Source organism: Porites lutea, chromosome 9 (assembly GCF_958299795.1).
Source record: "Porites lutea chromosome 9, jaPorLute2.1, whole genome shotgun sequence".
NCBI lineage: Eukaryota > Metazoa > Cnidaria > Anthozoa > Scleractinia > Poritidae > Porites > Porites lutea.
In genome coordinates this window covers 22850317-22874820 of record NC_133209.1, presented here as the reverse complement: position 1 = coordinate 22874820, position 24504 = coordinate 22850317, and the positions used below count along the sequence as shown (strand labels likewise).

The 24504-nt window shown below is 45.8% G+C and overlaps 1 protein-coding gene across 1 annotated transcript in view; it reads left to right on the top strand.

The window, feature by feature from the left end:
* The window catches only part of LOC140947621 (protein Red-like), a 39402-nt gene extending 14955 nt beyond the window's left edge, over positions 1-24447 (top strand). The window contains exons 13-23 of the mRNA XM_073396768.1: positions 15081-15144; positions 17099-17255; positions 17357-17375; positions 17695-17747; positions 18317-18360; positions 18627-18707; positions 19907-19964; positions 20895-20983; positions 21461-21569; positions 23165-23190; positions 23522-24447. Of these exons, the coding sequence (XP_073252869.1) occupies positions 15081-15144; positions 17099-17255; positions 17357-17375; positions 17695-17747; positions 18317-18360; positions 18627-18707; positions 19907-19964; positions 20895-20983; positions 21461-21569; positions 23165-23190; positions 23522-23558 (737 nt within the window). The 3' untranslated portion in view covers positions 23559-24447. The remainder of the gene's footprint in view (positions 1-15080; positions 15145-17098; positions 17256-17356; positions 17376-17694; positions 17748-18316; positions 18361-18626; positions 18708-19906; positions 19965-20894; positions 20984-21460; positions 21570-23164; positions 23191-23521) is intronic.
* The last annotated feature ends 57 nt before the right edge of the window (positions 24448-24504 follow it).

Sequence of the window (24504 nt, the reverse complement as noted above, 5' to 3'; positions counted from 1 at the left end):
CCCTTGTCACCCCCTGTAACCTCTTGTCACCCCCTGTAATCTTTTGTAACCCCGTGTAACCTCTTGTCACCCCCTGTAACTTCTTTTAACCCTTTGTCACCCCCTGTCATCACCTGTAACCCCATGTAACCCCCTGTAACCCCTTGTTAGCCCCTGTAACCCCTTGAACCCCCTGTAACCCCTTGTCACCCCCTGTAACCTCTTGTCATCCCCTGTAACCCCTTGTAACCCCCTGTAACCCCTTGTAATTCCCTCTAATCCTTGTAACCCCCTGTAACCCCTTGTCAACCCCTGTAACCCCTTGTAACCCCGTGTAACCCCTTCTAACCCCTTGTAACCTCCTTTAACCCTTGTAACCCCCTGTAACCCCTTGTCATCCCCTGTAACCCCTTCTAACCCCTTTTAACCCCCATCACCCTTTGTGACCCCCTGTAACCCCTTGTCACCCCCTGTAACCCCTTCTAACCCCCTGTAACCCCTTGTAACCCCCTGTAAATCCCTGTAACCCCCTGTAACCCCTTGTCACCCCCTGTAACCTCTTGTCATCCCCTCTAACCCCTTGTAACCCCGTGTAACCCCTTGTAACCCCCTCTAACCCTTGTAACCCCCTGTAACCCCTTGTCCTCCCCTGTAACCCCTTGTAACCCCCTGTAACCCCTTGTTACCCCCTGTAACCCCTTCTAATCCCTTGTAACCCCCTGTAAATCCCTGTAACGCCTTGTAACCCCGTGTAACCTCTTGTCACCCCTCATAACCCCTTGTCACTCTCTGTAACCCCTTGTCACTCTCTGTAACCCCTTGTAACCCCATGTAACCCCCCGTAACCCCTTATCACCCCATGTAACCTCTTGTCACCCCCTGTAACCTTTTGTAACCCCGTGTCACCCCCTGTAACCCCTTGTCACCCTCTTTAACCCCTTGTAACCCCTTGTCACTCTCTCTAACCTTTTCTCACCCCCTGTAACCTTTTGTAACCCCGTGTAACCCCTTGTCACCCCCTGTAACCCCTTGTAACCCTTTGTCACCCCCTGTCATCACCTGTAACCGCTTGTCACCCTCTGTAACCCCTTGTCACCCCGTGTAACGTCTTGAACCCCCTGTAACCCCTTGTCACCCCCTGTAACTCTTTGTCACCCCCTGTAACCCCTTGTCATCCCTTGTAACCCCGTGTAACCCCCAGAAACCCCTTGTAACCCCTCGTCACTTCCTGTAATCCTTAGTCACCCCCTGTAACCCCTTGTCACCCTCTTTAACCCGTAGTAACCCATTGTACCCCCTTGTAATCCCCTGTAACCCATTGTAACCCAGTGTAACCTCTTGTAACCCCCTGTAACCCCTTGTCACCCCCTATAACCCTTTGAACCCCCTGTAACCCCTTGTCACCCCCTGGAACCCCTTGTCTCCCCTGTAACACCGTGTAAACCCCTGTAACCCCTTGTAATCCCCTGTAACCCCTTGTCACTCCCTTTAACCATTTGTAACCTCTCGTCACCCCCTGTAATCCTTTGTCACCCCCTGTAACCCCTTGTCACCCTTTTTAACCCGTAGTAACCCATTGTAACCCCTTGTAACCCTCTGTAACCCATTGTAACCCAGTGTAACCCTTTGTAACTCCCTGTAACCCCTTGTAACCCCTAGTCACCCCCTGTAACCCCTTGTCACCCCTTGTCATCACCTGTAACCCCTTGTCACCCACTGTAACCCCTTGTCAGCCCCTGTAACCCCTTATCACTCCCTGTAACCCCTTGTCACCCCCTGTAACTCTTTTTCACCCCCTGTAACCTGTTGTAACCTCTTGTCATCCCCTGTAACCCCGTGTAACCCCCTGTAACCCCGTGTAACCCCCTGTAACCCCTTGTCACCCCGTGTAACCTCTTGTCACCCCCTGTAACCTTTTGTAATTCCGTGTAACCCCCTGTAACCCCTTGTTACCCCCTGTAATCCCTTGTCACCCTCTGTAACCTCTTGTAACCCCATGTAACCGCGTGTAACCCTTTGTCACCCCCTGTAACCCCTTGTAACCCCCTGTAACTCCTTGCAACCCTTTTTCACCCCCTGTCATCACATGTAACCCCTTGTCACCTCCTGTAACCCCTTGTAACCCCCTGTAACCCCTTGTCATCCCCTGGAACCTTTTGTAACCCCCTGTAACCCCTTGTCATATCCTGTAACCCCTTGTCACCCCCTGTAACCCCTCGTCACCCTCTGTAACCCCTTGTAACCCCCTGTAACCCCTTGTCATCTTCTGTAACCCCTTGTCACCCCCTGTAACCTCTTGTCACCCCCTGTAATCTTTTGTAACCCCGTGTAACCTCTTGTCACCCCCTGTAACTTCTTTTAACCCTTTGTCACCCCCTGTCATCACCTGTAACCCCATGTAACCCCCTGTAACCCCTTGTTAGCCCCTGTAACCCCTTGAACCCCCTGTAACCCCTTGTCACCCCCTGTAACCTCTTGTCATCCCCTGTAACCCCTTGTAACCCCCTGTAACCCCTTGTAATTCCCTCTAATCCTTGTAACCCCCTGTAACCCCTTGTCAACCCCTGTAACCCCTTGTAACCCCGTGTAACCCCTTCTAACCCCTTGTAACCTCCTTTAACCCTTGTAACCCCCTGTAACCCCTTGTCATCCCCTGTAACCCCTTCTAACCCCTTTTAACCCCCATCACCCTTTGTGACCCCCTGTAACCCCTTGTCACCCCCTGTAACCCCTTCTAACCCCCTGTAACCCCTTGTAACCCCCTGTAAATCCCTGTAACCCCCTGTAACCCCTTGTCACCCCCTGTAACCTCTTGTCATCCCCTCTAACCCCTTGTAACCCCGTGTAACCCCTTGTAACCCCCTCTAACCCTTGTAACCCCCTGTAACCCCTTGTCCTCCCCTGTAACCCCTTGTAACCCCCTGTAACCCCTTGTTACCCCCTGTAACCCCTTCTAATCCCTTGTAACCCCCTGTAAATCCCTGTAACGCCTTGTAACCCCGTGTAACCTCTTGTCACCCCTCATAACCCCTTGTCACTCTCTGTAACCCCTTGTCACTCTCTGTAACCCCTTGTAACCCCATGTAACCCCCCGTAACCCCTTATCACCCCATGTAACCTCTTGTCACCCCCTGTAACCTTTTGTAACCCCGTGTCACCCCCTGTAACCCCTTGTCACCCTCTTTAACCCCTTGTAACCCCTTGTCACTCTCTCTAACCTTTTCTCACCCCCTGTAACCTTTTGTAACCCCGTGTAACCCCTTGTCACCCCCTGTAACCCCTTGTAACCCTTTGTCACCCCCTGTCATCACCTGTAACCGCTTGTCACCCTCTGTAACCCCTTGTCACCCCGTGTAACGTCTTGAACCCCCTGTAACCCCTTGTCACCCCCTGTAACTCTTTGTCACCCCCTGTAACCCCTTGTCATCCCTTGTAACCCCGTGTAACCCCCAGAAACCCCTTGTAACCCCTCGTCACTTCCTGTAATCCTTAGTCACCCCCTGTAACCCCTTGTCACCCTCTTTAACCCGTAGTAACCCATTGTACCCCCTTGTAATCCCCTGTAACCCATTGTAACCCAGTGTAACCTCTTGTAACCCCCTGTAACCCCTTGTCACCCCCTATAACCCTTTGAACCCCCTGTAACCCCTTGTCACCCCCTGGAACCCCTTGTCTCCCCTGTAACACCGTGTAAACCCCTGTAACCCCTTGTAATCCCCTGTAACCCCTTGTCACTCCCTTTAACCATTTGTAACCTCTCGTCACCCCCTGTAATCCTTTGTCACCCCCTGTAACCCCTTGTCACCCTTTTTAACCCGTAGTAACCCATTGTAACCCCTTGTAACCCTCTGTAACCCATTGTAACCCAGTGTAACCCTTTGTAACTCCCTGTAACCCCTTGTAACCCCTAGTCACCCCCTGTAACCCCTTGTCACCCCTTGTCATCACCTGTAACCCCTTGTCACCCACTGTAACCCCTTGTCAGCCCCTGTAACCCCTTATCACTCCCTGTAACCCCTTGTCACCCCCTGTAACTCTTTTTCACCCCCTGTAACCTGTTGTAACCTCTTGTCATCCCCTGTAACCCCGTGTAACCCCCTGTAACCCCGTGTAACCCCCTGTAACCCCTTGTCACCCCGTGTAACCTCTTGTCACCCCCTGTAACCTTTTGTAATTCCGTGTAACCCCCTGTAACCCCTTGTTACCCCCTGTAATCCCTTGTCACCCTCTGTAACCTCTTGTAACCCCATGTAACCGCGTGTAACCCTTTGTCACCCCCTGTAACCCCTTGTAACCCCCTGTAACTCCTTGCAACCCTTTTTCACCCCCTGTCATCACATGTAACCCCTTGTCACCTCCTGTAACCCCTTGTAACCCCCTGTAACCCCTTGTCATCCCCTGGAACCTTTTGTAACCCCCTGTAACCCCTTGTCATATCCTGTAACCCCTTGAACCCTCTGTAACCCCTTTATCACCCCCCTGCAACTCTTTGTCACCCTTTGTAACCCCTTGATATCCCCAGGAACCCTGTGTTACCTCTTGTCACCCCCTGTAATCCCTTGTCTTCTCCTGTAACCCCTTGTCACCCCCTGTAACCCCTTGTAACCCCTTGTCATCCCCTGTAACCCCTTGTCACCCTCTGTAACCCCTTGTAACCCCATGTAACCCCCTGTAACCCCTTGTCACCCCCTATAACCCTTTGAACCCCCTGTAACCCCTTGTCACCCCCTGGAACCCCTTGTCTCCCCTGTAACACCGTGTAACCCCCTGTAACCCCTTGTAATCCCCTGTAACCCCTTGTCACTCCCTTTAACCATTTGTAACCCCTCGTCACCCCCTGTAATCCTTTGTCACCCCCTGTAACCCCTTGTCACCCTTTTTAACCCGTAGTAACCCATTGTAACCCCTTGTAACCCTCTGTAACCCATTGTAACCCAGTGTAACCCTTTGTAACCCCTAGTCACCCCCTGTAACCCCTTGTCACCCCTTGTCATCACCTGTAACCCCTTGTCACCTACTGTAACCCCTTGTCAGCCCCTGTAACCCCTTATCACTCCCTGTAACCCCTTGTCACCCCCTGTAACTCTTTGTCACCCCCTGTAACCTGTTGTAACCTCTTGTCATCCCCTGTAATCCCTTGTCATCTCCTGTAACCCCTTGTCACCCCCTGTAACCCCTTGTCATCCCCTGTAACCCCTTGTCACCCTCTGTAACCCCTTGTAACCCCTAGTCACCCCCTGTAACCCATAGTAACCCCCTATAACCCCTCGTAACCCCTGGTCATCGCCTGTAACCCCTTGTAACCCTGTGTCACCCCCTGTAACCCTTTGTCACTCCCTGTAACCCCTTGTCACCCCCTGTAACCTCTTGTCACCTCCTGTAACCCCTTGTCATCCCCTGTAACCCTGTGTAACCTCTTGTCACCCCCCGTAATCTCTTTTCATCCCCTCGTAACCCTCTGTAACCCCTTGTAAACCCCTGTAACCCCTAGTCACCCCCTGTAACCCCTAGTAACCCCCTGTAACCCTTCGTAATCCCTAATCATCCCGTAACCCCTTGTAACCCTGTGTCACCCCCTGTAACCCTTTGTTACCCCCTGTAACCCGTTGTCACCCCCTGTAACCTCTTGTAACCCCCAGTAACCATTTGTAACTCCTTGTGATCCCTGATAACCCCTTGTCACCCCCTGTAACCTCTTGTAACCCCTTGTCATCTTCTGTAACCCCTTCTCACCCTCTGTAACCCCTTTGTAACCCCCTGTAACCCCTTGTCATCCCCTGTAACCTCTTGTAACCCCTTGTCATCCCCTGTAACCTCTTGTAACCCCCTGTAACCCCTTGTCATCCCCTCTAACCCTGTGTAACCTCTTGTCACTCCCTGTAATCCCTTGTCATCTCCTGTAACCCCTTGAACCCCCTGTAACCCCTTATCACCCCCTTCAACTCTTTGTCACCCTCTGTAACCCCTTGTCATCCCCAGTAACCCTGTGTAACCTCTTGTCACCCCCTGTAATCCCTTGTCATCTCCTGTAACCCCTTGTAACCCTTTGTCACCCCCTGTCATCACCTGTAACCGCTCGTCACCCCCTGTAACCCCTTGTCACCCCCTGTAACCTCTTGAACCCCCTGTAACCCCTTGTCACCCCCTGTAACTCTTTGTCACCCCCTGTAACCCCTTGTCTCCCCTGTAACACCGTGTAACGCCTTGTAACCCCTTATCACTCCCTGTAACCCCTTGTAATCCTCTGTAACCCCTTGTCACCCCCTTTAACCCCTTGTAACCCTCCTCATCCCCTGTAATCCTTTTTCACTCCCTGTAACCCCTTGTCACCCTTTTTAACCCGTAGTAACCCATTGTAACCCCTTGTAACTCCCTGTAACCCATTGTAACCCAGTGTAAATCCTTGTAACCCCTTGTCACCCCCTTTAACCTCTTGTCATCCCCTGTAACCCCTTGTAACCCCGTGTAAACCCTTGTAACCCCTTGTAACCCCCTCTAACCCTTGTAACCCCCTGTGACCCCTTGTCATCCCCTGTAACCCCTTGTAACCCCGTGTAACCCCTTGTAACCCCCAGTCACCCTTTGTGACCCCCTGTAACCCCTTGTCACCCCCCGTAATCTCTTCTCATCCCCTCGTAACCCTCTGTAACCCCTTGTAAACCGCTGTAACCCCTAGTCACCCCCTGTAACCCCTAGTAACCCCCTGTAACCTTTCGTAATCCCTAATCATCCCGTAACCCCTTGTAACCCTGTGTCACCCCCTGTAACCCTTTATTACCCCCTGTAACCCGTTGTCACCCCCTGTAACCTCTTGTAACCCCCAGTAACCATTTGTAACTCCTTGTGATCCCCCATAACCCCTTGTCACCCCCTGTAACCTCTTGTAACCCCTTGTCATCTTCTGTAACCCCTTCTCACCCTCTGTAACCCTTTGTAACCCCCTGTAACCCCTTGTCATCCCCTGTAACCTCTTGTAACCCCTTGTCATCCCCTGTAACCTCTTGTAACCCCCTGTAACCCCTTGTCATCCCCTCTAACCCTGTGTAACCTCTTGTCACTCCCTGTAATCCCTTGTCATCTCCTGTAACCCCTTGAACCCCCTGTAATTCCTTATCACCCCCTTCAACTCTTTGTCACCCTTTGTAACCCTTGTCATCCCCAGTAACCCTGTGTAACCTCTTGTCACCCCCTGTAATCCCTTGTCATCTCCTGTAACCCCTTGTAACCCTTTGTCACCCCCTGTCATCACCTGTAACCGCTCTTCACCCCCTGTAACCCCTTGTCACCCCCTGTAACCTCTTGAACCCCCTGTAACCCCTTGTCACCCCCTGTAACTCTTTGTCACCCCCTGTAAGCCCTTGTCTCCCCTGTAACACCGTGTAACGCCTTGTAACCCCTTATCACTCTCTGTAACCCCTTGTAATCCTCTGTAACCCCTTGTCACCCCCTTTAACCCCTTGTAACCCTCCTCATCCCCTGTAATCGTTTGTCACTCTCTGTAACCCCTTGTCACCCTCTTTAACCCGTAGTAACCCAGTGTAACCCCTTGTAACCCCCTGTAACCCATTGTAACCCAGTGTAAATCCTTGTAACCCCTTGTCTCCCCCTTTAACCTCTTGTCATCCCCTGTAACCCCTTGTAACCCCGTGTAAACCCTTGTAACCCCTTGTAACCCCCTCTAACCCTTGTAACCCCCTGTGACCCCTTGTCATCCCCTGTAACCCCTTGTAACCCCGTGTAACCCCTTGTAACCCCCAGTCACCCTTTGTGACCCCCTGTAAACCCTTGTCACCCCCTGTAACCCCTTGTAACCCCCTGTAACGCCTTGTAACCCCCTGTAACCTGTTGTAACCTCTTGTCATCCCCTGTAACCCCGTGTAACCCCCTGTAACCCCTTGTCACCCCCTGCAACCCCTTGTCACCCTCTGTAACCCCTTGTAACCCCCTGTAACCCCTTGTCATCTTCTGTAACCCCTTGTCACCCCCTGTAACCTCTTGTCACCCCCTGTAATCTTTTGTAACCCCGTGTAACCTCTTGTCACCCCCTGTAACTTCTTGTAACTCTTTGTCACCCCCTGTCATCACCTGTAACCCCATGTAACCCCCTGTAACCCCTTGTTAGCCCCTGTAACCCCTTGAACCCCCTGTAACCCCTTGTCACCCCTTGTAACCTCTTGTCATCCCCTGTAACCCCTTGTAACCCCCTGTAACTCCTTGTAACCCCTTGTAACCTCCTCTAATCCTTGTAACCCCCTGTAACCCCTTGTCAACCCCTGTCACCCCTTGTAACCCCGTGTAACCCCTTCTAACCCCTTGTAACCCCCTTTAACCCTTGTAACCCCCTGTAACCCCTTGTCATCCCCTGTAAGCCCTTGTAACCCCCATCACCCTTTGTGACCCCCTGTAATCCCTTGTCACCCCCTGTAACCCCTTGTAACCCCTTGTAACCCCCTGTAAATCCCTGTAACCCCCTGTAACCCCTTGTCACCCCCTGTAACCTCTTGTCATCCCCTGTAACCCCTTGTAACCCCGTGTAACCCCTTGTAACCCCCTCTAACCCTTGTAACCCCCTGTAACCCCTTGTAACCCCATATAACCCCCTGTAACCCCTTGTCACCCCCTGTAACCTGTTGTCACCCCCTGTAATCTTTTGTAACCCCTTGTAACCCCCAGTCACCCTTTGTGACCCCCTGTAACCCCTTGTTACCCCCTGTAACCCCTTTTAATCCCTTGTAACCCCCTGAAATCCCTGTAACCCCTTGTCACCCCCTGTAACCTGTTGTCACCCCCTGTAATCTTTTGTAACCCCGTGTAACCTCTTGTCACCCCCTGTAACCCCTTGTAACCCTTTGTCACCCCCTGTCATCACCTGTAACCCCTTGTAACCCCATGTAACCCCCTGTAACCTTTTGTTACTTCCTGTAACCCCTTGAACCCCCTGTAACCCCTTTTCACCCCCTGTAACCCCTTGTAACATCCTGTAATCCCCTGTAACCCCTGGTCACTCTCTGTAACTCCTTGTCACTCTCTGTAACCCCTTGTAACCCCATGTAACCCCCCGTAACCCCTTATCACCCCATGTAACCTCTTGTCACCCCCTGTAACCTTTTGTAACCCCGTGTCACCCCCTGTAACCCCTTGTCACCCTCTTTAACCCCTTGTAACCCCTTGTCACCCTCTCTAACCTTTTCTCACCCCCTGTAACCTTTTGTAACCCCGTGTAACCCCTTGTCACCCCCTGTAACCCATTGTAACCCTTTGTCACCCCCTGTCATCACCTGTAACCGCTTGTCACCCTCTGTAACCTCGTCACCCCGTGTAACGTCTTGAACCCCCTGTAACCCCTTGTCACCCCCTGTAACTCTTTTTCACCCCCTGTAACCCCTGGTCTCCCCTCTAACACCGTGTAACGCCCTGTAACCCCTTGTAATCCTCTTTAACCCCTTGTCATCCCCTGTAACCTCTTGAACCCCATGTAACCCCTTGTCACCCCCTGTAACTCTTTGTCACCCCCTGTAACCCCTTGTCATCCCTTGTAACCCCGTGTAACCCCCAGTAACCCCTTGTAATCCCCTGTAACCCCTTGTCACCCTTCGTAACCCTGTGTAACCCCCTGTTACCCTTTGTCACCCCCTGTAATCCTTTGTCACCCCCTGTAACCCCTTTTACACCGTCTTTAACCCGTAGTTATCCATTCTAACCGCTTGTAACCCTCTTTAACCCATTGTAACCCAGTGTAACCCCTTGTAACCCCTTGTCAGCCCCTGTAACCCCTTATCACTGCTTGTAACCCCTTTTAACCCCTTGTAACTCTTTGTCACCCCCTGTAACCTGTTGTAACCTCGTGTCATCCCCTGTAACCCCGTGTAACCCCCAGTAACCCCTTGTAACCCCCTGTGTAACCCCCTGTTACCCCTTGTCACCCCCTGTGACGCCTTGTAACCCCCTGTAACCTGTTGTGACCTCTTCTCATCCCCTGTAACCCCATGTAACCCCCAGTAACCCCCTGTAACCTGTTGTAACCTCTTGTCACCCCCTGTAACCTTTTGTAACCCCGTGTAACCCCCTGTAACCCCCTATCACCTCTTGTAACCCGTTGTCATCCTCTGTAACCCCTTGTCACCCCTTGTAACCCCTTGTCACCCCCTGTAATATCTTGTCACCCCCTGTAACCTTTTGTAACCGCGTGTAACCCCTTGTCACCCCCTGTAACCCTTTGTCACCCCCTGTCATCAGCTGTAACCCCTTGTCACCCCTGTAACCCCTTAAACCCCCTGTAACCCCTTGTCATTTCCTGTAACCTCTTGTAACCTCTAACCTCTTGTCATCCCCTGTAACCCTGTGTAACCTCTTGTCACCCCCTGTAATCCCTTGTCATCTCCTGTAACCCCTTGTCACCCCCTGTAACCTCTTGTCACCCCCTGTAACTCTTTGTCACCCCCTGTAACGCCTTGTCTACCCTGTAACACTGTGTAATCCCCTGTAACCCCCTGTAATCCCTTATCACTCCCGGTAACCCCTTGTAATCCTTTGTAATCCCTTGTCCCTCCCTTAAACCCCTTGTAACCCCTCGTCACTTCCTGTAATCCTTAGTCACCCCCTGTAACCCCTTGTCACCCTCTTTAACCCGTAGTAACCCATTGTACCCCCTTGTAATCCCCTGTAACCCATTGTAACCCAGTGTAACCTCTTGTAACCCCCTGTAACCCCTTGTCACCCCCTATAACCCTTTGAACCCCCTGTAACCCCTTGTCACCCCCTGGAACCCCTTGTCTCCCCTGTAACACCGTGTAACCCCCTGTAACCCCTTGTCACTCCCTTTAACTATTTGTAACCCCTCGTCACCCCCTGTAATCCTTTGTCACCCCCTGTAACCCCTTGTCACCCTTTTTAACCCGTAGTAACCCATTGTAACCCCTTGTAACCCTCTGTAACCCATTGTAACCCAGTGTAACCCTTTGTAACCCCCTGTAACCCTTTGTAACCCCTAGTCACCCCCTGTAACCCCTTGTCACCCCTTGTCATCACCTGTAACCCCTTGTCAGCCCCTGTAACCCCTTATCACTCCCTGTAACCCCTTGTCACCCCCTGTAACTCTTTGTCACCCCCTGTAACCTGTTGTAACCTCTTGTCATCCCCTGTAACCCCGTGTAACCCCCTGTAACCCCTTGTCATCAACTGTAACCCCTTGTCACCCCCCGTAACCCTGTGTAACCCCCTGTTACCCCTTGTCACCCCCTGTAAGTCCTTGTCACCCCTGTTAGCTGTTGTAACCTCTTGTCATCCCCTGTAACCCTGTGTAACCCCCAGTAACCCCTTGGAACCTCCTGTAACGCCTTGTAACCCCCTGTAACCTGTTGTAACCTCTTGTCATCCCCTGTAACCCCGTGTAACCCCCTTTAACCCCGTGTAACCCCCTGTAACCCCTTGTCACCCCGTGTAACCTCTTGTCACCCCCTGTAACCTTTTGTAATTCCGTGTAACCCCCTGTAACCCCTTGTTACCCCCTGTAATCCCTTGTCACCCTCTGTAACCTCTTGTAACCCCATGTAACCCCGTGTAACCCTTTGTCACCCCCTGTAACCCCTTGTAACCCCCTGTAACTCCTTGCAACCCTTTTTCACCCCCTGTCATCACATGTAACCCCTTGTCACCTCCTGTAACCCCTTGTAACCCCCTGTAACCCCTTGTCATCCCCTGTAACCTTTTGTAACCCCCTGTAACCCCTTGTCATATCCTGTAACCCTGTGTAACCTCTTGTCACCCCCTGTAATCCCTTGTCATCTCCTGTAACCCCTTGAACCCTCTGTAACCCCTTTATCACCCCCCTGCAACTCTGTCACCCTTTGTAACCCCTTGATATCCCTAGGAACCCTGTGTTACCTCTTGTCACCCCCTGTAATCCCTTGTCTTCTCCTGTAACCCCTTGTCACCCCCTGTAACCCCTTGTCATCCCCTGTAACCCCTTGTCACCCTCTGTAACCCCTTGTACCTGATGTAACCCGCTGTAACCCCTTGTCACCCCCTGTAACCCCTTGTCACCCCATGTAACTTCTTGTCAGCCCCTGTAACCCCTTATCACTCCCTGTAACCCCTTGTCACCCCCTGTAAGTCTTTGTCACCCCCTGTAACCTGTTGTAACCTCTTGTCATCTCCTGTAACCCCGTGTAACCCCCAGTAACCCCCTGTAACCCCTTGTCACCCCCTGTAACCCTGTGTAACCCCCTGTTACCCCTTGTCACCCCCTGTAAGTGCTTGTCACCCCTGTTAGCTGTTGTAACCTCTTGTCATCCCCTGTAACCCTGTGTAACCCCCAGTAACCCCCTGTAACGCCTTGTAACCCCCTGTAACCTGTTGTAACCTCTTGTCATCCCCTGTAACCCCGTGTAACCCCCTGTAACCCCGTGTAACCCCCTCTAACCCCTTGTCACCCCGTGTAACCTCTTGTCACCCCCTGTAACCTTTTGTAATTTTGTGTAACCCCCTGTAACCCCTTGTTACCCCCTGTAACCCCTTGTCATCCTCTGTAACCTCTTGTAACCCCATGTAACCCCGTGTAACCCTTTGTCACCCCCTGTAACCCCTTGTAACCCTTTGTCACCCCCTGTCATCACATGTAACCCCTTGTCACCTCCTGTAACCCCTTGTAACCCCCTGTAACCCCTTGTCTTCCCCTGTAACCTTTTGAACCCCCTGTAACCCCTTGTCATATCCTGTAACCCTGTGTAACCTCTTGTCACCCCCTGTAATCCCTTGTCATCTCCTGTAACCCGTTGAACCCTCTGTAACCCCTTTATCACCCCCCTGCAACTCTTTGTCACCCTTTGTAACCCCTTGATATCCCCAGGAACCCTGTGTTACCTCTTGTCACCCCCTGAAATCCCTTTTCTTCTCCTGTAACCCTTTGTCACCCCCTGTAACCCCTTGTAACCCCTTGTCATCCCCTGTAACCCCTTGTCATCCTCTGTAACCCCTTGTAACCCCATGTAACCCGCTGTAACCCGTTGTCACCCCCTGTAACCCCTTGTCACCCCATGTAACTTCTTGTCACCCCCTGTAACCTTTTGTAACCCCGTGTAACCCCGTGTAACCCCTTGTCATCCCCTGTAACCCCTTGTCACCCTCTGTATTCCCTTGTAACCTCTTGTCACCCCCTGTAACCTCTTGTCACCCCCTGTAACCTTTTGTAACCCCGTTTAACCCCTTGTCACCCCTTGTAACCCCTTGTAACCCTTTGTCACCCCCTGTCATCACCTGTAACCTCTTGTCATCCCCTGTAACCCCGTGTAACCCCCAGTAACCCGTTGTAACCCCCTGTAACGCCTTGTAACCCCCTGTAACCTGTTGTAACCTCTTGTCATCCCCTGTAACCCGTGTAACCCTCAGTAACCCCTTGTAACCCACTGTAACCTCTTCTAACCCCTTGTCATCCATTGTAACCCCTTGTCACCCCTCATAACCCCTTGTAACCCCCTGTAACCCCTTGGCATCCCCTTGTAACCCCTTGTCATCCCCTGTAACCCCTTGTCACCCCCGGTAACCCTGTGTAACCCCCTGTAACCCCTTGTCATCCCCTGTAACCCCTTGTCACCCCCTGTAACCCTGTGTAACTCCCAGTAACCCCTTGTAACCCCCTGTAACCCCTTGTAACCCCTTGTCATCCCCTTGTAACCCCTTTGTCACCCCCTGTAACCCTTTGTCACCCCTCGTAACCCTGTGTAACCCCCTGTAACCCCCTGTCACCCCCTGTAACCTCTCGTAACCTTTGTAACCCCTTGTCACCGCCTGTAACCCGTTGTAACCCCTTATCACTCTTTATAACCCCTCGTAATCCCCTGTAACCCCTTGTCACCCCCTTTAACTCCCTGTAACCCTCACCCCTCGTCACCCCCTTTAACCTCTTGTCACCCCCTGTAACCCCTTGTCACCCTCTGTAACCCCCTGTAACCCCTTGTACCTTCTGTAACCCAGTGGAATCCCTTGTCACCCCCTTTAACTCTTTGTCACTCCCTGTAACCCCTCGTAACCCCTGTAACCCGTTGTAACTCCTGGTAAACCCCTCTAACCCCTTGTAACCCCCTGTAGCCCAGTGTAACCCCTTGTCACCCCTTGTCATCATGTGTAACCCAGTGTAACCCCTTGTCACCCTCTGTAACCTCTTGTCATCCCCTGGAATTGCTTGCCATTCCCTGTAACCCCTTGTCACGCCCTGTAACCCCTTGTCACCCCCTGTCATCACCTCTAACCCCTTGTCACCCCCTGTAACCCTTGTAACCCAGTGTACTTGTCACCCCCTGTAACCCCTTGTAACTCCCTGTAACCGTAACCCTTTGTCACCCCCTGTAACCCTTGTTAACCCCTGTAATCGTTTTTAACCCCCTGAACCCCTTGTAACCCCCTGTAACCCCGTGTAACCCTTTGTAACCCCCTGTAACCCCTTGTAACCCCCTGTAAGCCCTTGTCACCTCCTGTAACCCATTGTCACCCCCTGTAACCCATTGTCACCCCTTGTAACTCCCTGTAACCCCATGTAACCTGTTGTAACACTTTGTAACCCCCTGTTACCCCTTGTAACCCCCTGTATTCCCATGTAATAGATCGTGAAAATAAATCGTGAAAAAATGATTTTCGACGTTTTATATAGAAAACAAGCCTTGATGGGCTATAAAAACATCGGTTTTTAAAAAGTTTCAGAATTCAAATTTTTCCAAAGGGGATAGTCCATGGTTTTGGTCCAAAATTTGACATGTTATTAATTTTTTTTTATGCAAAATCGTTTTATTAAAAAAGCACGAAAGTAGAATTTTTCAAAACTTTTAAATATATTCTAATGTATTTATAATTTATTAAGTTCCGCACGACGTTTGAAACCAAGTCAAGCTACTGCCACATAGCAGGGCAAGGCTTGCTGTGCTAAAGTCAAATTTAATTCAATCAATTGAGTTCGGCAAGGCAGTAGCACGATGTCTGAAACAGGCCCAACTTGTACACGTCAAAAGTTGAAAAAACCATGGAAAGTGCCTTTTCTGGTAACCCGCAAACAATTCAACTGCATTTTTTATTGATGATTAACGTGGAATGGTATGAATCATGGCCTTCAGGTAAAGAGAAAGACAAGAGTGAAAAGCAGGGACAGAAGATACGTGGTCCTGGAGCTGATGACAGGTACATTTCCACCAAAAAAATAATAATTAGTATTCAAATATATGAATTATTACCAATTATTATATAGACACGAGTGTTTTACTGGGAAATATACCACTCGTAAAATTCATAAAACTACACCCGGGACCTGCGTGGTTTATTTTCCATAATCTCACACGTGAGATTATTGATGATGTAATTTCGGTCATTTCCCTCTATTATTTTATCAAGGTCATTTTGTCTATATAATAAAAAGAACATTACACGGCGGCTTGAAGATATGAATTTTATTTTCTCGTGGCAAAAACAATATTTTACTCACTCGCTGCGCTCGTTCGTAAAATATAGTTTTGCCACTCGAAAATAAAATTCATATCTTTGCGCCACCGTTTAATATCCTCTTTTTGTTAGATTCATTATTTTAACTGTTAGCAGTCACAATGATATTTATTGTGACTGCTAACAATAGTATTGTGGGACGTATTTTACTGTATTTTGTTCTTTGAATGATATGGTGGAAGCTCTCGTATGTGAACACCCTTGAGTTAGGGTGTTCCTAACTAGAGCTGGCCGCTTAAACGAGAATGATTCTCATATGCAGGCACTAGAGATGTAAGTGTTAACTGGCTGCTTACAGGAGCTTGCCCCGGTACAATAAAGAATATTGATAGTGGAAAAAAAAAGTGTTTGTTAGTGTCTGGCTATACTGTTGTTCTGACAATGTTGTAATTCAGTCACAAGCATAAAATTCAAGTGGTTTTTTGAAGTGTACCCAGAAATGAAAGTGGAAAAAAGTAAAACAAGTCTGAAGCTGATGTAAATTCCTTGTGTTAAACAGTGATATCAAGTTAATTTAAATTAAAATACAGGATTCAAAGGCCAAAGAAATTTCATGGGAGCTCAACAACTAAGTTAGAATCTTTCTGGTAAACACTCTCTATGTCCACAATTGCTTTAATACGGGCACAGGAATGTCTGCTATTAATTTGGGAATGTAAAAATAAAGAATTTGTTCGGGATTTGAAACAGGGTTTTGCGAAGGTGACCAGAAGTAGAGTTGTCCGCTTACGAGTGTCCATTAAGGTGGCTGAACACGTGTACGTCACTTGCCAAATCATGGCAAGAGAAAGGTTGCAGCTTACAAGCTGAAACTTGGCAAGTGAAAAATATACTGATAAAAGATTTTGATTGACAGGTAAAGTGTGCCATTTTTGTAGTTTCCATGGCAACATGAATGATTGAATACAACCTTAAAGTTTCACTTTTGCTCAGTTTACATAAAATTCGCTCATTAGATTTTCCTATAAACTTGCACATAGCTTACTATAATAATTAGTCATTACCATTTGCAACATATTTGACGAATTTGACCAAGTTTTAACAGATGGGTTTTTAGATAATCGGTAATATTGTACTGTAATATGTCACAAAATTTGTCTGTTCAACTTCCATTTTAAAGTTCTCATTATTTCAAATACGATAAAAGTAAAAATTCTACCAAATATCACAAAAGTTTAATGAGTAAATTTTGATAAATCATCTTCTATGTACCATGGCTTTTTTTTGCCACCATATTTGTTTGTCTAATTTAAAACACATGCCGTCACACGAGTTACTGCTGACCGCCCGCAAAACTGTGTTCAGCCAACTTTAGAGCTTCAAATGTAGATGTATAAGCAGACCCAAATAGAATACAAACATTCCACATCTTTGGAAAGAAATGAGTGAGCTGACATTGAAATTTAGGTGTCCCTGATTAGGAGGCTGCATATATCCAGCTAGAAGACATGGTTCATCAATAAAGTTGTTCATTCATTCAAAATTGTAGAGGCACACTAATTAAATAAGCATCTGACTGAGACAAAAAATGCCTGTTCAGTGGCCAAAGTGAGGTTAATGAAATAATTATTTTAATAAAAATTTTAGTTGCTTATTTGTTACAACCAAATTTTTTTATGGCTATATTTGTTTTCAGTATCTTTGGAGACATTGGGGATTATGATCCTACAGAGAGTACAAAAGAATATGAAAAGAAAGAAAAGGCAAAAGAAAGAGAGAGAGAAAAAGACAGGAAAAAATCCAAGAGCTCCTCAAGCTACTTTGATAAGTCATCTGCAGGTGGAGATGAAGAGGTTAGCACAGTTTGTTTTAAAAGTACCTAGTTGAATGTGACAGGTTTTTCCATTTTTGATTTCATTGCTGATGTTGTTTTGGTTCTGCTCATTCTTTGCAGGCACAGTTTAATAAGAAAGGTGAGTTTGGGCACTTCCTCACACTATGGTTAGATAATAATACCACTCAAAATAATGTAAACAATATGTTAAGTCTGTTTATGCACAGCTAAGTCATTTCTTAATCTGTGATTGGACAGTTTTGGTCATTAATGTCCTGTACAGAGTGGAGTCTATCGCACAAGTTCGATCTATCCATCTAATTGGTTTTTAGAGCCAGTAAAATTCTATGCCAGTCCCCCATTTCTTGTTCTAGAGAAAGAATGATTCTCTATTATCTACTGCTGCTGAACAGTTACATGACTTTCTTTGCATATTTGTTCAATCTTCTACATTTTAGATGTTTCTGCTGAAGAGTTTGCCCAGTCAGTAACACAGACTTTTGCTAAAAAGGTAAGTTCTCCTCAGAGACATAGCCACCATAACTAACCCTTTTTTGCAGCAAGACAAACTAGACAGCTTCTACCACATATGTGTTATTGAGTGACTGGTGTGGGCTGGTTTTGAGCATTACCTACCTCATCTAAAATGTCACAAACTGTCCTACTTCATTTTTACAAGTGAAGGAAGGACAGGGGTCCAGCTGTCTGAAATAGTAGTTACTCAAGAAAGTTAACAAATCAGTTTTTTGTACAGCAATAATCAGAAGGCATGTGCGATTCACATGTAGGGAAACAATAAGTTTCTTGATGTCATTTCCCAAGATTCTCATTTCTCAATAAGTCAACAGAACATCAGGGAGCAACACTGGCATTGTAGTTGTTCTCAAGCAAAAATGTCAATGCCAAATTTAATTGGCTGGGAGATGATCTTAACTGAAACTTCGAAGCTTATTGAAATTTATCAGTTGAAATACACGTAATATTATCAGCTGTCCAATCAGTCGAAAAACCATTCTTTATTTATGAAATCTGAATGAAAATTGGTATATTTTTTGGTTGTTATTTGTATTGTTTTTCCAGCACCACATGGAGGAGAGGGCTGCATGGGATTCAGTTGACCCCAAGTATCCTTTGAAATGATGCTTGCATTAGCCTTACACTTAAAGTAGTTTGTGGGAAAAAACTACAGTCATGTACATGTAACTTGAACATAAAACTACAAATTATTGTCTCTGTCTGCCATAATCTCTTCTAGGGGGATTGTTACTAGGATATTTTTTATTTCATTACAATAAATGTTAAGTACTTAATGAAAACTGGACCGACAGTCGCATGGAAAAAAACTGAGCGTTGTAAAAGTTCTTAGTTGTTGAACTTAACCGTTTGAAAGACGAAGAAAAAAGGACCGAGGCTCCCGGAAGGTGAAGGATGTCAATTATATTCCAGACAGTTATTCAGAGTGTTACCCAGGGTAAGAAACATCACTTGTTACCAAAGCCTTGGGGAACTGGCCATTAGGTGTTGTGACCACTAAATGGTGACCACTGAATTCCTGCCTACATACATTGTACATATTCCTCAGCATGAAGGGTACATAGGTTTATTTTACTCTACTATTGCCATAAACCTTCTGAAAAGTTTAAGCCCATCCTGCAACACATTTACAAATGAACCTCTGGTTAAGTCTGTTTGGGTTCTAAATTTTCAATTTCGGGATTTTTGGGGGTAGGAACATTTTGGCAAGTATTTATTTGGTTAGCTTAATTTAAGTAAGGATTTGGGGTATCCAAAACAATCTGAAGATTCGTCATAGTTCCCGCATTTCCAGGCTGCGTAGTTCCTTTGGAAATTCTCATGGCTCTGAAATTTGGCATGGGATTTTTTGAGGGTTAAATTTTGGTCCAGTCATTTTTTTGGGTTTTGTTTGAAGCTCGCTGGATTTTTTTGGGTTTTGAGTATTGCCCCCATTCGATCAATCTCTGTCACTTGAAATCCGAAGTATCCCTCTGGGGACTTAAGCCTTGGGCAAATTGACAATCTACACTTGCAGTATTCAATGGTCTAATCTTTTATAAGATCAACTAAGTCAAGGAAAATAGGGAAGTACGATGTTTTATTCATACCTAGTCCGTATTTATTCGATTAACCGCCCTGGGCGCTTATTAAATTTTTGGACCTTGAGAGTGGGCGCTTATTTGAGGTGGGCGCTTATTCGAGGCTGGGCGCTTATTAAATTTTCACCATCTTCAGCAAGTGAAGTATGTTTATTTTGTAACAAAACAATAAATGCTAACAACAAAACGCAAAGAAGTAACAAAGCAAGGTTTCTGCAAAATACTCTGAAGAAAACTCCGTCCTCGGGGAAGTCTCTTATTGGAACTTATTCACTTAAGTGGGTGGGGTGGGGGTGAGCACTTATTTGAGTTTGATTAGTAGGAGGAGGGGGTGGGCGCTTATTAACTTTTTCTGCCTTTAGAATGGGCGCTTATTCGAGGTGGGCGCTAATTCGAGGTTGGGCACTTATTCGAATAAATACGGTAGTTAGGACTTGGTAGTGGTGGCGACACACACAAAATTGAACTGAAGTGTACCAATAATTTGCACATTTCAGGTTTCATCTTTTGCACCTTTTCAAATAGAAAATATTTTGTTGTGTTGCTTTTGTTTCAGTGCTGCTGACGTGCCATATGACAGTGATGAGGAAGCTGACTACAGTAAAATGGATTTGGTACGTCTCTTCATTGTTAGTTGCATCACAGTGTAATTCTTTCGTTATCAAGGAAAATACCTGAGGCCATCTAAAGGGATCTCTGAAATGATCAATACATAATAATTTTATTGTATATATATAACATGGCATGGGGTTGCCACTAGCAATTTTCAATATATTATTATCGCTTAAATTGCAAGATTATTATACTCCTGAGCAGATTTCTATACTTTATCTACTAAAATGAAATTTCATTTTTATCCATCAATCACAAAAATATCAATATCTGTTTGATGTCTTGTCAAATGAATGAGTTTCATTTTTGCTTTTTTTTTTTTTCACTTTTGAAGTTATCATTAGTAAGAGTATCTTTCATTAAACTGTCAAATTTAATGAAACATCTTTTTTCCATTCACTTTTGAGCCTCAACATGGTTCCTTTAATTGATAACAGGATATTGTGGTTGGAACTTTACAAGGCCGAAAATACTATTCACGAGTATTTGTTAGTACATTATTTTACTTTGTTGCTTTGGCTTTTGTGGTGATCACGTGTCACTCATTTCTTTTATTTATTTATTTAAAATTATACCAGGAATATTTTTTGAGTTCCTGGTATAATTTTAATTTTTTTTTTGTTTTGTTCATGTTGATTGAGTGAAATGTTTCAGTTCAGTTATTGGTTTATTATTTATTTTATTTATTAATTTTATTAATTTAATTGTTTATTTTTCTTACATATCATTTCTTGGAAAAAAGCTCAAAGATTTATATTGTTATATTATTAATATTATTATTATCATTATTATTATTATTATTATTATTATTATTATTTGTATTTTTATTATTACTGTTTGTTATTAATATGCATAATATTATTTTATTATTATAGTTTTTATGCACTAAGGTGATTCGTTGCTTTTGATTCCATACAATCATCTACACACAGGGTAACAAGAAAGGTCCCATCAAACGTTGGGATTTTGAAACAGAGGAAGACTACCACAGTTACATGGAAAGCAGAGAAGCTCTTCCTAAGTGAGTCAACTTGTTTAATTATTGGTAAAATGTCCTTAAGTTAGTAAATTCCTCAGAGAAATGTTAACTTTTCTCAGACTTCTTCTTTCTGTTAAGTGACATTTTATTGGTGTGAATACAAAATGGCTAATGATGCTTCTCATCCAGATTCATTGATCCCCTCTCGAAGATAGTGATAGTGATTATCATAATATCTGGCTTCACAAGTAGCAAGATGAAATAAATCCTGTGTTCTGATTGGCCTCTTAATTGGGTGGTCTCCCTTGCCATGCGCCGAGCTCTTCCTCATGTGCTTATACTTTCCATTCTTCTGTTAGCTACCTCTCTTGCTTATTCAACATGGCTGCATGTTGGCCTCACACCAACTTTGTTATTTTCATTTATGTTTATTCTAGTGTATATTTCTCACAATAGCTGTCCTGATATCTGACGGTGTGAAGTGCAAAATGTTACAATCCTTTTATTTTTTCTTTCCAGAGCTGCCTTTCAGTTTGGTATCAAGATGTCTGAGGGACGTAAAACACGGCGTGCAGGCCCCAAAGATGAAAAGGCAAAGCTAGACAGGGATTGGCAGAAAATTAGTCAGGTATGGTAAACCTGAGGATTTAAACTTGGGACAACAAGAGTTATAAAAGATCTGTTGCTCGCAGTCACACTGTGCAGCTAGTGGTCAAAGTGAGGCTCCAGCCTTGGAGCACTGTATTGTGAGTCTGATTCACTGATCACCTCTAGCATTCTTTCGATATGTTTGGATAGCTCTGGCCTCTGAAATCCTGGTTCTTTGAAGATGGAAATTCCATGTCTGTCCTTTGTTCATCCTCGGAGACCCAGGGGCCGTCAGTTGGGTCGGGAAAAAAGGTGGGACGAACGTTTTCAAGTAAGGGCGGAAGAGCCCCTGGGTACCGACTCTCACCGAACTATTTCCAAAAATTCAAGCAGATGCCGGCTCCTGATTGGGCACAAAAAATGCTTTGTATTATTGTGCCCAATCGGCGAACAGTTTCTCCTGAGTTCTTTTCGTGAGTTTGTACTCGACGGCTAGTATTGTCTCACCACACTTGCCCGGTTTGTTCACCAAGCTTGTGCGTACAAGGAAAACTTTTATTTTCTACTTTCCTAACCAGAAACAAAGGAACTACCGATGAGTTGAAAAAACGTTTGGGTTACTATCAGCAAGAGCAATTGAATTTGCTCCGAGAATATTCTGTTTTTGACAGATCACAATTAAGATGCAGTGGCGATGAGAAATTCAAATAAGTAATAGCTTGACAAGGCAAAACAACAACTTTCCACGTGCATCATGCTTTTTTGTACATTGCTCTGCTGTCAACTGCACGACTACCCGTGAAAATGCCTAATTTCACGTTTTGTGAAGGACGTAAACAACCAATAACAAAATTCATTCTCTTCATGAACTTGGATATTCAGCTCCAGAAGAGTTCGCTTGCATTTGACAAAGTAAGCGAGTTGGATCAGATGGGGATTTTATATCAAACTGAAAGTTTCCTGACTGCGTGCACTTCTTTGGTGCATAAGCTAGTAAGACGCTAGACAAGCCGTGATCGAGACAGTAGCCGTCATGTACGAACACACGAAAAGAACTCATTGAGATGTTTTCGCCGATTTGACACAATAACACAAAGCATTTGTTGTGCCCAATCAGGAGCCGGCATCCGCTTGAATTTTTGGAAATGGTCCGGTGAGAGTCGGTACCCAGGGGCTCTGTCGCCCTTACTTGAAAACTTTCGTCCCGCCTTTCCTCCCGACCTGACTGACTGCCCCTGGGTCTCCGAGGATGTCCTTTGTCAAGTGTGCATTTTTTTTTGTAAAGAATGTCATTCACTTCTCTTTTCCCATGTTGTTCCATTTTAACATCATTCATGGCTGTCATTAGGGATTTCCCCTAGCTACTATGAACCTGGTCCCTGGCTACTCTCATAGGAAAGTAGAAAAATAGAACCAAAGGAAATCCCTAGCTGTTTGATTCACCGCCTACTTGTAGTATTTATTCCGCAACCTGAAATCTTTGTAAAATCCCTGTCATTGTCTGTACAGCCACATCCTGGGTAGCCTGTTTCCAGTTGTCACTTCTCTTCGCCTGAAAATCCTTGCCGAATGTTGGGGTTCCTTAGATGAGTTTATTCTGATAGAGAGTCTATTATTATTTATTTTTTCCCTTAGATGTTAAACAAGAGGAAAGATGAGGGGTGAGTAAAATGCTGTTGTTGGTTAGGAATTAAAACATCAAACAGGCTGAAGAATAAACTAGCAGAACTGGTCAATAAAATATGATTTTACTCTGAAGTACTTAAAAAAAGGAACTGGCCAAAGAAAACCTATAATTTCCAAAAATAAGACTAAACCCCAGGGGGTACTCCTGGGAATTCTTTTTGGGGGTGTGCTGCCCAGTTCTTCAATAATAATGACCTTATAAAATGGAGCAACACAATTTTGCCCATTAGAAAAGGAGGATTCTCTTATTGCGAACTCACCCTGTATGCATTAACCAGTTTTTTTTTTTTTTGGTGGCTGTTTCAGGAGAGGAGACTCAGATAGCAAGAGGAGAAAACATTGAATTGGAAACAATAACAACTGTTACAGTTCATTTTAGAATCATGACTGTTAGTACTACTGCTACCACATCCATTGCTTTAAGAGACAAGAAAGGACTTTTTTGTCATGAGCAAAATATTAACCATTTTAGCTGTACAGGTTGTAATGAAGCTGCAAGTATAACCAAAGCATACCCTGTTTGAACTCAGGATCGTATTGTGGACCTTTTTGAATCGAGGACTTTGTTGTTTTCCAGCCTTTTTTGTTTATTATTTTAAAGCCAAGCCCATTAGCCCTGGTTGTTCAAACTTTGAAAAGCACTATTCACTGAATAAATCACTATCCAGGGGATAAGTATTAGGGAAACCACTGGATGAAGATTTATTCGGTGGATAACATTGTCCACCTTTTGAACAACTGGGCCCTGGGGGATAAATAACCTATGTTGATGGCTTTAAATTTCCTGAAGCTGTCCATGTGTTGTTCAGTTAGCTTTTTCTTTCTGATTTTTGCTCTCTTATTTCTTTTTTGCTCTCAGCAACTCATTATTAAGGAATGTTGGTATGACATATAACTTTGTTTAAAATGTAACATCCTAAAAAATCACGAGGACAGACAACAGTAGAGAAGTGCACAGTGTCCACAATTTACTGTGGCTTTTGTGTAGTGGTACAGACTGTATTGTAATAAAAGCTGAAGTGATAACATTCCATTTTGCTCAGCTGCTAGCCATTAGTATCATTTTTCTGCTGTATAAATAGGCTTTGGTTTTGGATTTTCATCATGGACAAATTTTACAAACAGTATCTATAATTACCAACTCAAGATTTTGAAAGAATCCACTGGGAGTGGTGGTAGTACCAAGAGGGAGTAGTCTGTTTCCAGATGTATTAAAAGTAAAAAGACCAGAATACTGTAGAGTTTGTGATTGCTTTTTTATTATTTTTTCCCCTTAAAAAACAATATTT